Raw genomic sequence first — 17,069 nt, forward strand, 5'->3', positions numbered from 1 at the left:
ACATCATGACAAACTACTCTCAGTGGCACACTGAAAGGTCACCTACTAGTAAGAAGGTACACGCTATAGAAGCATTTAACTCGTTAAGTGCTAAGATGGACGAGTTAATGAATTTGGTTTCTATTAGAAGTGCTCCTTTGGATCCTAATGATATGCCCTTGTCTTCTTTGATTGAGAGTAGAAACGCTAGCTTGGACGTTAATTTTGTTGGTAGGAATAACTTTGGCAACAACAATGCTTTTAGAGGAAACTATGTTCCTAGGCCTTTTCCTAGTAACTCCTCTAATAACTTTGGCAACTCCTACAACAATACACATGGAAATTACAATATATTACCCTCTGATCTAGAGAGTAATATCAAAGAGTTCATCAACTCTCAAAAGATTTTCAATGCGTCCATAGAGGAAAAACTACTCAAATGACGATTTGGCTAAGAGCGTTGATAGAATTTCTAGTGATGTTGATGCTTTGAAAGTTCGATGTGCTCCTCCCAAAATCAACATGGATGAAACTTTGAAAGCTATGCGTCTTTCCATGATTGAGAGTCAAGAAAGAACCGCCCAAATTCGTGCTAGACATGAATGGCTTCAAAAGGCGTGTTCTCGTGATGAGAATCACGAATATCTTAAAGTGCTTGATGTGACTCCTATTGAATCTTTGTTTTCTTGTGTCAAACCTAATGATTATGGGGCTGGATATGAATCCACTTTGGTTGAAAAGTGCCCCAATGATTCGGAGTCCATCTATCTTGATGCTAAAAGCATTAAAAGTGGAGTAGAAGATGTTAAAACTTTGAGTAGTAATGAAATTAATACCGTGGATTTCAAGGAATTCAATTATGATAGTTTCTCCTTAATTGAATGCATTTCTTTGATGCAATCCATGTTAAACTCTCCACACGCTTATAGCCAAAACAAGGCCTTTACCGATCATATCGTCGAAGCTATGATAAAATCTCTTGAAGAGAAACTTGAATTGGAAGTCTCTATCCCTAGAAAGCTTCATGATGAGTGGGAACCTACCATCAAAATAAAAATTAAAAACTATGAGTGCAATGCTTTGTGTGATTTGGGTGCTAGTGTTTCTGCGATTCCAAAGTCTTTATGTGATGTTTTGGGTTTTAATGAGATTGAAGAGTGTTCTCTTAATTTGCATCTTGCTGATTCTACTGTCAAGAAACCCATGGGAAGGATCAATGATGTTCTTATTATTGCAAATAGGAACTATGTACCTGTGGATTTCATTGTGCTTGACATTGATTGCAATCCTACATGCCCCATTATTCTTGGTAGACCTTTCCTAAGGACTATCGGTGCTATCATCGATATGAAGGAAGGGAATATTAGATTTAAATTTCCTTTAAGGAAGGGCATGGAACCCTTTCCTAGAAAGAAAATAAGATTGCCTTATTAATCCATGATGAGGGCCACTTATGGTTTGAGCACCAAAGACGACGATACGTCATTTTATCGCTTCTATGCCTAGCTAAGGGTGTTAAACAATAGCGCTTGTTGGGAGGCAACCCAATGAATTTATCTTTTTCTTTCTGTTTTGTTGCGTCCACACTTTCATAATTGTGTTGTCGTTGTGTGTTTTGTTTTTCTTTTTGTGTTTGAGCCAAGCAAAGCCTTTATGACTAGTCTTGGTAATGGATGTTTGATCCTGCTGAAAAAAGACAGAAACGTTTCGCTCAAGTGATGATTTTTCTTTTTTATTCAGAAAGATATTTTGAGTTGATTATTTTTGCTGCTAATTTATATGCTTTTTTCCCAGGCCGTCGTAATTTTTCAGATTTTTTGAGGTACCAGAAGTATACGAAGTATACAGATTGCTACAGATTGGTCTGTTTTTGACAGATTCTGTTTTTGTTGAGTTGGTTGCTTGTTTTGATGAAACTATGGTTAGTATCGGGGGGTAATAGTCATGGAAAAGTGAGAATACAGTAGCCTATCATCAATATAGATATAATTCAAGTTTGCTACAGTACCAAAAGAAGTGGTAGTTTGTTTTCTTGTACTAATGTTATCACAAGTTTCTGTTTAAGTTTTGTGTTGTGAAGTTTTCAAGTTTTGGGTAATGTTCTCATGGACAAAGAGATAAGGAGTGGAAAGAGCTAAAGCTTGGGGATGCCCAAGGCATCCCAAGACAAATTCAAGGACACCAAAAAGCCTAAGCTTGGGGATGCCCAAGGCATCCCAAGCCAAATTCAAGGACACCAAAAAGCCTAAGCTTGGGGATGCCCCGGGAAGGCATCCCCTCTTTCGTCTTCAATCAATCGGTAACATTACATAATATGTGTTTTGCTTGGAGCATCTTGTATCATAGGAGTCTTTTCTTTTTGTTTCGTCACAATCATCCTTGCTGCACACCTTTTTGAGAGAGAGAGACATGCACTCATCGTGATTTTGCTAGAATGCTCATAGTGCTTCACTTATATCTTTTTGAGCTAGATACTTTTGCTCTTGTGCTTCACTTATATCTTTTGAGCTAGATACTTTTGCTCTTGTGCTTCACTTATATCTTTAGAGCACGGCGGTGCGTGATTTGGTAGTTGGCCTATGCTATGAAAGTAGTCCCAAATGTCATAGGTACCCAAAGAGGGTGCAAAAACCTCCATCTTCATGTGCATTGAGTAGAAAGAGAAGTTTTGATTCCTCTCAAATAGATTTGAGACATGGATTTGGTAATATTAAAAGCTATGTTAGTAGGGTGTTGTGAATCTAGAAATACTTGTGTTGAAGTTAGTGATTCCCGTAGCATGCACGTATGGTGAACCGCTATATTAGGAAGTCGGAGCATAATTGATCTATTGATTGTCATCCTTTGTGTTGAGGTCGGCATTTTCATAGCCATTCCGAGATATATTGCCATGCAACTCCCACCGTTCTGTCTCATGACTTGTGTCGTCACTCTCATATTGCCATTGCATGATCGTAAGATAGCTAGCGAGATGTTTCAACGTCATACGCCATGCTAGATCGTTGCACATCCTGGTACACTGCCGGAGGCATTTCCTATGGAGTCACATCATTGTGATCTTTGAGCTCTGAGTAAATAAAAGTGTGATGATCATCATTATTAGAGCATTGTCCCATGTGAGAAAAAAAAGAGGCCAAGAGCCCAAAAAAGAGGAAAAAAAGAGAGGCCTAAGAGCCCAAATGAAAAAAAAGGAAGAGAGAAAAAGAGAGAAGGGACAATGCTACTATCTTTTTCTACACTTGTGCTTCATGTTAGTACCATGTTCTTCATGATTGAGAGCTTCTTGCTTTGTCACTACCTTATGCTAGTGGGAATCTTCATATAACTTGGCTTGTATATTCCAATGATGGGCTTCCTCAAAATTGCCCTAGGTCTTCGTGAGAAAGCAAGTTGGATGCACACCCACTAGTTTTCCTTTTGAGCTTTCACATAATTATAGCTCTAGTGCATCCTTTGTATGGCAATCCCTACTCATTCACATTGATATCTATTAATGGGCATCTCCATAGCCTATTGATATGCCGAGTCAATGTGATCATCTCCTCCATTTTTGTCTCACAACCACCACCACACTCTATTCCACCTATAGTGCTATATCCATGGCTCGCGCTCATGTATTGCATGATAGATATAAAAAGTTTGAGAAAGTAAGAGTGCGAAAACAATTACTTGGCCAATATCGGGGTTGTGCATGATTTACATAAGTTGTGTGAGGATGATGGAGCATAGCCAGACTATATGATTTTATAGGGATAACTTTCATTGGCCTTGTTATTTTGAAAGTTCATGATTACTTTGCTAGTTTGCTTGAAGTATTATTGTTTCCATGTCAATAGAAAATTATTGTTTTGAATCTTACGGATCCGAACATTCATGTCACGTGAAAGAAGTTGCAAAGGACAACTATGCTAGGTAGCATTCCACATCAAAAATTCATTCTTTATCACTTCCCTACTCGAGGACGAGCAGGAGTTAAGCTTGGGGATAATTGATACGTCTCCAACGTATCTATAATTTTTTATGGTTTCATGCTATTATCTTGTCAAACTTTGGATGTTTTGTATGCCTTTTATATATTTTTTGGGCTAACTTATTAACTCAGTGCCAAGTGCCAGTTCCTGTTTTTTCCATGTTTTTGACCCCCTTCAGAGGAGATTTTGAAACGGAGTCCAAACGGAAGAAAATCCCCGAAAAGATTTTTTCTGGAACGGAAGAAGATCGGGAAGCTTGGGAGCCAAGGCAGGGGAGCCTTAGGGGCCCCACAAGCCCCCACCCCGCGGCCAGGGGGAGGTCGCGCCATCCAGGACGCCCTTTGCCCTAGGTCTTTCACCTATATATTCCCATAAATTTCAGAAAAAATCAGGAGATCATCGAAAGTACTTTTCCGCCGCCGCAAGCTTCTGTCTCCGCAAGATCCCATCTGGGGCACGTCCTGGTGCCATGCCGGAGGGGGGATTCGGATACGGAGGGCTTCTTCATCAACACCATGACCTCTCCGATGATGCGTGAGTAGTTCACCATAGACCTACGGGTCCATAGTTAGTAACTAGATGGCTTCTTCTCTCTCTTGGATCTTCAATACAAAGTTCTCCATGATCTTCATGGAGATCTATCCGATGTAATCTTATTTTGCAGTGTGTTTGTCGAGATCCGATGAATTGTGGATATATAATCAGATTATCTATGAATCTTATTTGAGTTTCTTCTGATCTCTCTTATGCATGGTTTCATATCCTTGTAATTCTCTTCGAGTTGTGGGTTTGGTCTGGCCAACTAGATCTATGATTCTTGCAATGGCAGAAGTGTTTGGTTTTGGGTTCATACCGTGCGGTGACGTCACCCAGTGACACAAGGGGTAGCGAGGCACGCATCATGTTGTTGCCATCAAGGGTAAAAAGATGGGGTTTTCATCATTGGTTTGAGATTATCCCTCTACATCATGTCATCTTGCTTAAAGCATTACTTTGTTCGTCATGAAACCAATACAGTAGATGCATGCTGGATAGCGGTCGATGTGTGGAGTAATAGTAATAGATGCAGAAAGTATCGGTCTACTTGTCTGGGACGTGATGCCTATATGTATGATCATTGCCTTAGATATCGTCATGACTTTGCGCGGTTCTATCAATTGATCGACAGTAATTTGTTCACCCACCGTAACACATGCTATTTTGAGAGAAGCCTCTAGTGAACACTATGGCCCCCAGGGTCTACTCCACACCATATTTTCAGCCTTACACTTTTTACTTCGTTGCACTTTCCGCCTTCAGATCTCACTTTGCAAACAATCTTGAAGGGATTGACAACCCCTTTGAAGCGTTGGGTGCAAGCTTGTTTGTGTTTGCGCAGGTACTCTGGACTTGACGAGACCCTCCTTTTGGATTGATACCTTGGTTCTCAAACTGAGGGAAATACTTACTGCTCCTGTGCGGCATCACCCTTTCCTCTTCAAGGGAAAAACCAACGCAAGCCCAGCCTCTGTCAACGTGTCAATTTCTGGCGCTGTTGTCTGTGGGATAGCACTTGTTCGGAATAATCGTTTATTATCCATGCTAGAATTGTATTGATTGGAAACTCAAATACATGTGTGGATACATAGAAAACACACTGTCCCTAGTGAGCCTCTAGTTGACTAGTTCGTTGATCAAAGATGGTCAAGGTTTCCTGGCCATAGGCAAGTGTTGTCACTTGATAACGGGATCACATCATTAGGAGAATCATGTGATGGACAAGACCCAAATTATAAATGTAGCATGTGATCGTGTTATTTTGTTGCTATTGTTTTCTGCGTGTCAAGTATTCATTCCTATGACCATGAGATCATGTAACTTACTGGCACCAGAGGAATACCTTGTGTGTATCAAACATTGCAACGTAACTGGGTGACTATAAAGGTGCTCTACAGGTTTCTCCGAAGGTCTCCGTTGAGTTAGCATGGATCAAAACTGGGACTTGTCACTCCGTGTGACAGAGAGGTATCTCGGGGCCCACTCGGTAATACAACATCACATATAAGCCTTGCAAGCAATGTGACTCAAGTGTGAGTCACGGGGATCTTTTATTATGGAATGAGTAAACAGACTTGCCGGTAACGAGATTGAAATAGGTATAGGGATACCGACGATCAAATCTCGGGCAAGTAACATACCGAAGGACAAAGGGAATGTTATACGGGATTATATGAATCCTTGGCACAACGGTTCAACCGATAAGATCTTCGTAGAATATGTAGGATCCAATATGGGCATCCAGGTCCCACTATTGGATATTGACCGAGGAGTGTCTCGGGTCATGTCTACATAGTTCTTGAACCCGCAGAGTCTGCACACTTAAGGTTCGATGGTGTTTTAGTATAGTTGAGTTATATGTGTTGGTGACCGAAGGTTGTTCGGAGTCCCGGATGAGATCACGAACGTCACGAGTGTTTCCGGAATGGTCCGGAAATGAAGATTCATATACAGGAAGTTGGTGTTTGGATTCCAGAAAGTTTTCGGGCATTGCCGACAGTGTACCGGGAGTGACGAGTGGGTTCCGGGGGCCAACTGGATGGGCCCACCACGCCCCAAGGGGTCCATGTGGGTTTATTGGATGTACAATAAGGTATAATGGGCTGACAAAGTCATCCAAGGAAAGCCCATGAGGAAAAAGTGGAAAATCCAAAAGAGGTGGGAAAATAAGGAAGGAGTCCTAATCCAAGTGGGATTGGAGAAGGACTCCTCCCTCTCTCCCACTTCGGCCGACCCAAGGAGGACTCCTTGGTGCGCCAAGGATGCCTAGGGTTGCCTCTCCCCTCCTCCTATATATACTAGAGGTTTAGGGCTTTTGAGACACAACTTTGCCACGTGCAACTCAAACCTACACCTCGTAGTTCTTCCTCTAGATTAGATTTCTGCGGAGCTCGAGCGGAGCCCTGCAGGAATAGTTCATCACCAACACCGACGCGTCGTCACGCTGCCGGAGAACTCATCTACTTCTCCGTCTCTCTTGCTGGATCAAGAAGGCCGAGATCATCATCGAGTTGTACGTGTGCTGAACGCGGAGGTGTCGTCCGTTCGACGCTAGATTGGGACGGATTGTGGGACGGATCACGAGACGGTTCGTGGGACGGATCGTGGGACAGTTTGTGGGACGGTTTGAGGGACGTTAAGATGTTCCACTACATCAACCGCGTTTCTTAAACGCTTCCCGCTGTGCGATCTACAAGGGTACGTAGATCCAAATCTCCTCTCGTAGATGGACATAACCATGATAAGTCTTCGTGTTTGTTGGAAATTTTTTGTTTCCCGCGACGCCCCAAGAGATGCTATTTTCGCCCAAAAATGCCCTTGGGGGGGAGGGGGGCGGCTGGCGATGCTCCGAGATGCATCGTCTTGTTCTACATCTTCAGTATCTCATGTTGTCATGGATGAAAAGAAACTTACACGGAAAACAAAAGTGACTTGTCAAAATCAAGAAGAATTACAATCAGCAAAGGCCATATGTCCTCTCTACATCTTCAGGGCCGCAGCATGCTCGGATTGACGGAGAGTTTCAGAAAATTAAAGCAACAGCCAACGAGAGCGGCAAGTTTCAGATAACCGGGAACCGAATCGGATTCACAGAAAGGAAATTTGACGCGTCCTCCTCTTGTGCATGTCCATGGTCTTTTGGTCTTTAAATATGAGTACCCTTTCTCGAGTTCTCGTCCCAAATCCCAGTCGCCCGCCCTCCATCCACATCAACCCCTTCCTAGCTAGAACCCTACCACCAGATCGGGCAACCGCTAGCCAAGATGGAAGAGTTCGACGTCGATGGCATCTTCCAGCACTATCGTCTGAACCCTACGGAAGTGGAGGCCGTTACCTACTACCTGCCACGCCTCCTCTACGGCCAGACGCTGCATGGTGTCGAGAAGCTCATAGCAATGATGGGTTCCAGGCCGACAGCCTGGGATAGCAAGGATGGACTTCGTTTCTTTTATCATTTGATTTCGTCCGTAGTCGGATCCTGCTCTTCTACATGGTGACTGAATGTATTACTGTATTGTGATGTTCATGTTGCAGCTTGTGGTGAGTGTAAGCCAATTCCATATACTCATCTCTTCTGTACATGTACTTGTAACGATATCCATTCTTGCAAAACGATGAGATGGACTTCTATCCCTGTCGAGGCCCTCGAGCCAAAATAAGGATAAGATTGCATCTTGGGAGTTACATTACCGCCATTGAAAACGTCAACAATGACCTGCTCATGCAAGAGACGAGACGAATACAAAGGGGACGAGAAACTCACGGAGGGAAGAGCCTGCCATGTTACCATAGATGTTGCTCATCATTGCATGTACCGAAAATCTAAATCACCGCAGCCACCCATATGCATATATAAGTATTTTTCGCCATGGGTGTCAAAAATTGAGGTTGCATTTTTTTTATCTACCATCCCCATAAAAACACGAGAGGGACATATCTAAACCATCTCATACATCTAACGATGCTATTTAATGGTACATGGTTTTTTAATGTTTTTACTATATTACTACTACCCCTATAAAAGTACGAGAGGGGCTGATCCAAACCATCTCAACCATCTTAGCGGGAAGATTGGGTCATTTGCCCAACTTTGACTAGGATTAGATCATTTTACCCACTTTTCTTTCTTCTTTTGATGATTTTCCTTTTTTAAGTTTTGGGCCACGTGACGCGTCGGCCGGCGGATGACCAGAAAACATCTGCTGCCACGTTGGCCATTAGATGTATGCAAGGATGACCATCCAATCTACCCAACCATGAGCACCACCTCCTTTTGCAACAAGAGCAATGTTGCAGAACAAGCCCTGCAACATGATGCTTGTTGCAGAACCCCCCGAACCATTATTTACATTTCTAAAACACGATCTATGTTGCAGAACATTTTTGCAACTGAGATGTTGTTAAGATTTTTTTCTTATAACAAATGTTTGTTGTAAAAAATAATTGTGTTTACTCTTTCGCAACATAACTTATGACACGGGAGAAATTTCTGCAACATTGGTGTTGTTGCAGAAAATGAGGGGAACCGTGAGGAGTTAAGGGCACATGTCCCACGAGACATGCATACGAACGAACATGGGTTGTGTTGCAGATATTTTTTCATCTTCAGCTTCTTGTAACATAGATGATGTTGCAGAATGACTTCTGCAACATGGATGATTTTGCGGAATGACTTTTGCAACATGGATGATATTGCAAAAGCTTTTATATATATAAAGAACGATGCAACACGGTTTACATTGGAGAAGACGACTCATGCAAGAAACGTGTGGATGCCCTCAGGATAAGGATAATCGCTCCATTTGGACATGCGTAAGAAAGTGGTGGACGAAACCAAAAGACCCGTCGATGGATTTTAAGGGTTTTCTCTTTTTAATTAATGTAAACTTTTTGAAAAATGATTAGAATCAGCTGGTTGATTCTACGCGCCGCGTCCGCCGTATCTAGAACCAACCACGTATCATACTAGTCCCACACATGTACAGTTAGTCTCACAGATTCTCCAAGTAACATGAGGAATGTTACGGTGGCATCAACAGGTGCGCAATGCAGGAGATTTTTTGCAACATAACATTTGTTGCAAAAAAATATTCTGCAACATAAACTCAGTTGCAAAATAAAGTTCTATCCATAAACTTTGTCATAGATATCTTCTGCAACATGATCTTTGTTGCAAAAATTTATACAATATAACATATGTTACAAAAGTGAAGTATCACAGCTGATGGCCGGTGAGGCGACATATCTTTTAAGTGGATCCACCGGCCGATGCGCAAGGTTCCCCAATATTTTTTGATCTGTTATCCCCTTTTTCTTTCTGCAAAAAGACTCAATTGCCCTTGTGGCTAATTCACAGTTTGATACAAATCTTGTTTGTGTTGGACTGTTGGACTGTTGGACTGTTGTGTTCGTCTTTGTTTCGACAGTTCTTTTTATCCCGTCGAATATTCAATTTTGAGCCCGGGCTCATTTGTATCCGATCAAAAAGATCATAAAAAATTCAATTTTTTTAACAACGTAGATAATTTGATGCATGATGTGCTCCAAATTTCAGGCCATTTGAACATGTGAGTAGCTCTCGGCAAAAAGGAAAAAATTAAGGTCCAAACAATACACCTTTTAAAAGACTCAAAATTTGTCTTTTTCCGAGAGCTACGCGGATGTCTAAATAATTTGAAATTTGGAGCGGACACCACACATCAAATTCTCTACTATGACAAAAAAAAAATGAATGTTTTTAATTTTTTCAGTATTTGTTTCGAATTTTATTCAGCATAGGTGGAGACGAGCCCGGGAGCCAAAAACGGCTCACTCCAACAGTGGCGTGAACCTTGGCCCCCATCTTTGGCGGCAGCTCCCGCTGTAGCTCGGCGGCCCACCGCTCCTGCTGCAGCTCGTAGGGGCGGCGCTCCCGCTGCATTTCGGAGGTGCGGCGGCTCCCTCTGAAGCTCGGCCGCGCGGCGTTCCCGCTGCAGCGAGGAGGCTCCATCTGAAGCTCGGCAGGGCGCCGGCTCCCGGCAGCAGTCCGAGCAGACACCGGCGGGATCCGAACTGAATCTCGAGGGAAGACGGTGATCGGTGATGAAGCTCCTCGCATCACCTCCGCCGCCGCTGTTCCCCTCCACTACCACCGTTTAGGTCCGTGCGCGCCCTCCCTAGAAATCTCATACTTGCATCAGTTAGGATTTGGCTGTTTGCTGCGCCTAAAAACAGCGGTAGCAGCACAGCAGTATGCTGATTGACGCTTGACAAACTTCTTTCAGCACCACGCAGTATGGTGCCATCATGCGCCGTTATCATCAGATGAATTGGAAATTAACAGTATTAGGCATGTGTAACATTCCCTATTAGCCATAAAAGACTTGTGTTACATGCCATTTCTGCAGATGTCAATCTTGGCTGCAACTAAAGATGGATAATTAGTAATTAGTCATTGTCCGCACAGACAAGAAAAGGCGCATGCCACTCTGTGTATTATGTTGTTCTTCAGAATGACAATGCGTGCAAAGTTCTTGTGTACATTGCTTTATTAATTAGAGCTTTTTTGTAATACAGTACATTCTTAGCAACAACAAAACTGAAAAATGTCTAGATGTTCAAGAGTATTTTATTGTGAAAAATGTCTAGATGTTCAAGAGTATTCTTAGTAACAGTACATTCTTTGTAATACAGTACATTCTTAGATGTATATATGTACTTCACAATTGACATATATCAATTAGCATACAACGAAATCAATAGAAGAATGATACTGTATTGTGTAATTTAGAACATACTTATCTAGTAGTGGTAGCTTTCACTCCCCAGTATATCTAAATGTTTAGAAAAGCATTCAATCCCCGCAAATGCATCCAAAATACGTGATAGAAAAGGTCTCAGAGGGAGTGGTTGGGGTATTCTACTTGGTAGGCTTGGGCTTTGGCCCGCGTAGCGATTTAATTTTGGACCAAAAAATTCAGGCCCGAGACGCTAACGCTAAGGCCTAATTTTAGCGCTAAATGACCTCTAGCGCGCTATTAGCACGCTAACCCGTCGTATCTAAAATCAAGCTTTGCGTAGCGCCGCGTGCTCCTGGATGCGTATAGCGACGCTATAGCGCGTTATTTAAAAGTTTGGTACCCCTCAAAAAAAAAGTTTGGTATTTTCTTATTAAGTCACAGATGATTCTGAGTTCACATCTCACAATTTAACACACAAGTCACTGCACGACGTAAATGATCCTGATTTCACATCTCCGAATTTAAAAAATCATAACATAATTGAAATTAACACAGCATCCTACTGCAATAAAATTATAGCTTCCTTTTCTACTTTGGGGCCAATTTCTTCCTGGATGTTTTAGCTTGAAGGCATCTCAACAATAGGAGTTGCTGGAGGCGCACTAGTTATCTGAGATGGCTGAGATGCATCGTCTTGTTCTACATCTTCAGGAACGCATCTTGTCATGGATGAAAAGAAATGGACACGAAAAAGAAAAATGACTTCTCAAAATCAAGAAGAATCACAATCAGCATGGCATATGTCCTCTCTACATCTTCAGGACCGCAGCATGCTCGGATTGACGGAGAGTTTCAGAAAATTAAAGCAACGGGAGCGGCAAGTTTCCCGATAACTGACGGGAGAAACTGGGAACTGAATCGGATTCAGAGAAAGGAACTTTGACGCGTCCTCCATCTTGTGCATGCACATGGCCTTTTGGTCTTTAAATATGAGTACCCCTTCTCGTCCCAAATCCCAGTCGCCCGCACTCCATCCACATCAACCCCTTCCTAGCTAGAACCCTCGCACCAGATCGGGCAACCGCCGGCCAAGATGGAAGAGTTCGACGTCGATGGCATCTTCCAGCACTATCGCCTGAACCCTACGGAAGTGGAGGCCGTTACCTACTACCTGCCACGCCTCCTCTCCGGCGAGACGCTGCATGGCGTCGAGAAGCTCATCCACGACGTCGAAATCTCCGGCTGCGAGCCCAAGGATCTGGCCGCCCGATACGCGCCCGTGCCGCAGGCCGCGGGCAGCGGCGACCGGTTCTTCTTCACCACGTGCAAGAGCAAGAACGGGAGCAAACTCCAGAGTGTGCGCAGCGCCGGCGGCGGCACCTGGACCATCCAGAAGACCACGGAGATTAGCCACGCGGGAGCCAAGGTCGGCGAGGTCAAGAACCTGTCCTTCAAGAAGAAGGGCAAGTCCACAGGCTGGGTCATGGAGGAGTATCGGTGCCTGCTGCCGGAGGCCACCGTCGCCGAGGGAGTGAAGGTGTTCTGCAAGATGCACTTGGCTCAGCATGCTCCTGCTCCCGCCCGCCAAGAATCGGCCGCGTACAAGCTTCAAGAACCGCAGCCAGAGGCCGTAACTGCACAGAGGAGGCCAGCGCCGGCTGCCGCCTCCGATCCTCATCCCCCGCGCCCCAACAAGAGGATGCGAGGTGCTGTCCCCGTCCCGGTCCCGGCACCTGCCACACCGTCGTTCACTGATGCTGCACCGGTTTTCTTGCCGGATGAGTCCATACCTGAAGCTGACGACGACATGGGCCAGTTCTCTTGCTCAATGAAAGAGCTTCTCGGGCTGCAAGTCGATGGAGAGCTGCAGTTCGATGAAGCAGCAGCAGAGCAAGAGCGGCAGGCCATCTCGACGAACGAAAAGTCATCCATGGTCCAAGACGTGGGGACTTACAAGCCGCCGGCGATCTTCTCCCATCCATCTGAAGCGGAGTGGCAGGCCGACGAGGCGCTCGGGAAGGATGGGGAGGCATATGGTTTTGATGTCGAAGAACTAGAGAGAATGATGGAAGCCGACGAGGCGCTCAGGAAGGAGATGAGGTACAACGCTGCGCCGGATGGGGAGGCAGATGGTTTTGATATTGAAGAACTAGAGAGAATGATGGACCAACATGAACCTCTGTACCTGGATGCCTTGGACCAAGGCATGCTGCAGTCCGACAACTCTGCTTTCCATGATGCTGAGAAGGAGGACATGCTGCAGTCCGCGTCGGATCTTGACGCTCCATCGCTTCAAGGACACGACCACTTGTTCCAATCGCAGTCGAGCTCCTTCGATCCATTTGAAGCAGCATGGAAGGCCGAAGAAGCGCTCGAGAACGAGAAGAGGAACAATGTCGTGGCCAATCTGCTTGGAGGACACAACAACTTCTTCTCGTCTGCAAGTGTCCATTAAATCCGATGTTGAAATTGTATGCAAAGTGTACACGAGGATACTCACTGGCTGATATATTAGTTCGTCCTTGTACCATCGCCACGGATGTACCTCTGAGCAATTTGCTCCACTTGTTCATGCAAGCTACTAAAACTGTTGTTGTTCCTGCTCCTGTTATCATTGTTCTGAACCTTGTGTTCGTAATTTTGCATGCTGCAGCTCATAGTATATATTTCTCTTAGTTTCTCTCAGCTCCAAACTTCTTAGTTAGTTCAAATTCTCATGGTTGTTGTCAACTACTAGGATTTGATTCAGTTCTTCCGTGCACATTTGGTTCTGTATGAATCAACTCTGAAGTCTCGTTCTGAGTGAGGTTTTCTCTATACTATCGTTTGAGCAAACTTAAGCAAATACTTGGGCCTGTCTCAACTCTCACTTAAGCAAGTACTCGGACCTGTCTCAACTTGTTTTATTTAAGCTCTTCTCAGGTTAACTTGTTTTATTCATTATTCATTGTATTTACTGTGTACGAGCTCTGTAAGTTAACTGATCATGATACCATGTAGTTTATCATGTCGGAGTTTGTATATTTGGCTGCATATCTGAATCTTGACTGACTGAGTACAGTTCCTGCATGATCTAAATGTATATATGTAATCACTATATTATCTTCTGAATGCAAGTGCTCACTTGGTTAAAACCTGTAATAGGTGCTCATTTCAGATCATTGATTTTTGAGGAATCATCTCCGGCATCCTTATTTGATTAATCTTCTGCTCCATTATAATCAGGATGCACTAGATGTTTCCTTTCCGATGCGTAACCATTCGGCCCTATACAAAATATGCAAGCCTACAAGCGGTTCTTAGAAGAAACAAACATAATCCTTGAAATACGACCAACTTTATGTGCGAGTGTAATTCAAAAATCAGAGCCCATCTGTAATAGCAACAACCTTAAACCCTTACTACCAGCAACAACCTTAAACCTTTACTACTAGTTAACCCATCTCAGACCTACGGTTGAGAGGATACCTGAAGTTTTGTTCAAAAAAAGGATACCTGAAGTAAAAGAGAACCAGGTAAATACAGGTAGCTAGTATCCTGCCTAAACCATCATCCCCTCTTCCTCCGTTGAAAAACTCTACAGCGAAAAGGTGTGAAAAATATTCTACGGCACAGCCCAGAGTTGCTTCTTCATATCCTGCGGCCATGGTTTCACCTGTTTTACGTGTGCAAGGAGGTATGTTTCCACTCCGGAGTCATTCTATTTTTTGAAACTGAAACTTTCGACTCTGGAGTCAGGAGATCCAACTGTGCAGCTTAGATTAAGTTTTACAAGTCTGATTAACTTCTGGGTGTGCTTTTGAGAGCACATGTACAATCCAAGGTTCATAAGTTGTTAAACCTGATCTTTCAAATCTTGTTTAACTGTCAAACATAACCTTGAGGAGATCTCTCTGAACATTTCACACTTATTTGGTTGGAGAAAGCTTATTTCAGATTAGTTTGAAAAGACACCTCGACAGATTTTTGTGTGTGGAATAAGTGGAAATGGGATGTCAGTGAAGAAATGTTTCTCATCGCTGCACGATTGTGCAAGCTGAAAACAAGACTGTCCAGTCTCCCCATGGACATAGCTAAAGGTGGTCTCTCGGTACTCCCCTATCAAGAGGTCAGGGAAGGAGGGACGTAGCACATGTGTGCAAATGTGTGAAGAGTGCTGCTGAATGTGCATTTTTTTCATAAGTGTACTGATATATGTGTGCAAATATACAGTCATGTTCGAGACCCATCAAGTACAATTTTCATATTTGTCCTACTACACGAATCATCTCATAAGTGTCAGGAAATAATCCTCAAGTGGATTATATACCCCAACAAAAAATAGGACAACTGAATGCTGTGTGTAGCAGCAGAATGGTCCATAATTAATTCTGAAGGAAGATGACGCACACAGTGTTATATGTTGGATGTATACAGTTTGACTGCAGTTCACTCAGACACTCACTTAGTAGAGTTCAGTTAATCTGCAATGATCCATTGTGATGACTGTCCATCTCAGACACTCACTTAGTAGAGTTCAGTTAACCTGCAATGATCCATTGTGATGACTGTTCATATTATATCTGCTATTTTGTTGCAGTATGTTAGACTTAGTATAGTGTGCATATACGTGTTGTAATATGGCTCTGTAAACTGTACGTTCCCTCTTATAAATATATGACAGCCGTACCCAGTTAGGGTATCGAGCATTCTTCCAACCCTACCTTGTTTAACATCGTATCAGACGACACGTTCGATCCGCCGCGCTTCCGCCTCCTCTGCCGCCCCGCCGCCTCCTTCTACTCTCGCAAATGTTAAATTGTGATCTAAATTCTACCGTATGGGACTAGACGTAGTACAAACGGTGTGGGCCTTTGCGTTGGTACCGACGCGTACGGATACAACTCGTTTACTTGTCCTCCAAGGACTCTCTTGTATTGCCCCTCATATATACTTTATGTAGTCGCACCTAAAGACGGTCTGTCGTCTCGTGTTTGTAATACTCCTCTTCATAGTGATTGCGCCTTCGTGCGTCCGTGGTTTTCTTTCGCAAGGGTTTTCACGTAAAAATCTGTGTCTCTCGTGCCTCGTTGATCTCGTTTTATCTAACAAGTGGTACACAAAGCTGAGGTTTTACGAATACGAGATTTGAGACGAGAGAGGTAGGGTTTTTTCGCGCCGCCGCCGCGTCGGCCGACGCGATCATCCGAAGCCGGATCGATTTCTGGTGTGTCGCTGTACGGATCCGAGTTCGACAGGAATTCGCTGCCGAAGCCACCGCTGTTAAATCTACTGTCCGCTGGCTGCTGCGACTATTCCACCGATCCAGCCGATCGATCCGCCGAGTTGTTGCCGCGTGCTGCGTCGACTTGGCCGAAGATAGCTGTTGCTACGTACAGACCTGTCGCCGAGTTTGACTGCTGCTCCGCGCACGGAATCAAGTCCCGAGGTCCCGAAGCTACGCGAAGCATCGCTGTTCTCGCCGCGTGAAAGAGCAACTACGTACTTGTGCTTGCACGTACAGGAATCGAGATCTAATATCTCTCTCTCACGTGAAGGTCAATCTGAACTACTAGTTCAGATTTGATTTATTTTTCCTCCAATTGCTACATCTACCCGAGAGCTACCAGGTGCTATTGTTTCAATTTTCGTTGCACCGACATTAATTATTTCGGGATTTTCTCTACCGGCTTATACTATTTTGTGTAGATGTTCGACGAAATGAACCTCCAACTCGAAATCCCTGTCGATTGCACCCTGAACTATGTAATCCTGGTCTAAAAAGAACCCTGGATTCGTTTGGCAAACTGGGATTGCTGACTTGACTGGGATTGGGCTGTGCACGCGTGGAAAAGACCGGGCCAGACCAGTCAGGGCCATCTCT

The 17,069-nt window shown here is 43.9% G+C and overlaps 1 protein-coding gene across 2 annotated transcripts; it reads left to right on the plus strand.

Moving 5' to 3' along the window:
- Positions 1 to 10,328: 10,328 nt before the first annotated feature.
- LOC123410052 (NAC domain-containing protein 48-like) lies at positions 10,329 to 13,844 on the plus strand. 2 transcript variants are annotated; one of them, XM_045102934.1, is made up of 2 exons: positions 10,329 to 10,625; positions 10,751 to 13,844. In XM_045102934.1, exon 2 carries the CDS (start codon positions 12,300 to 12,302, stop codon positions 13,659 to 13,661), a length of 1,362 nt encoding a protein of 453 aa, XP_044958869.1. In that variant the 5' UTR covers positions 10,329 to 10,625; positions 10,751 to 12,299; the 3' UTR covers positions 13,662 to 13,844. The 2 variants fall into 2 exon arrangements, with proteins under 2 accessions (XP_044958869.1, XP_044958870.1); XM_045102935.1 differs by having other exon boundaries at positions 11,918 to 13,844.
- The last annotated feature ends 3,225 nt before the right edge of the window (positions 13,845 to 17,069 follow it).

This window comes from Hordeum vulgare, chromosome 7H (assembly GCF_904849725.1).
Source record: "Hordeum vulgare subsp. vulgare chromosome 7H, MorexV3_pseudomolecules_assembly, whole genome shotgun sequence".
In the NCBI taxonomy this organism is placed as follows: domain Eukaryota; kingdom Viridiplantae; phylum Streptophyta; class Magnoliopsida; order Poales; family Poaceae; genus Hordeum; species Hordeum vulgare.

What these genes read in the sequence shown, in the direction of transcription:
- LOC123410052 (XM_045102934.1), top strand. Translation starts at nt 12,300, where the DNA reads ATGGAAGAGTTCGACGTCGATGGCATCTTCCAGCACTATCGCCTGAAC.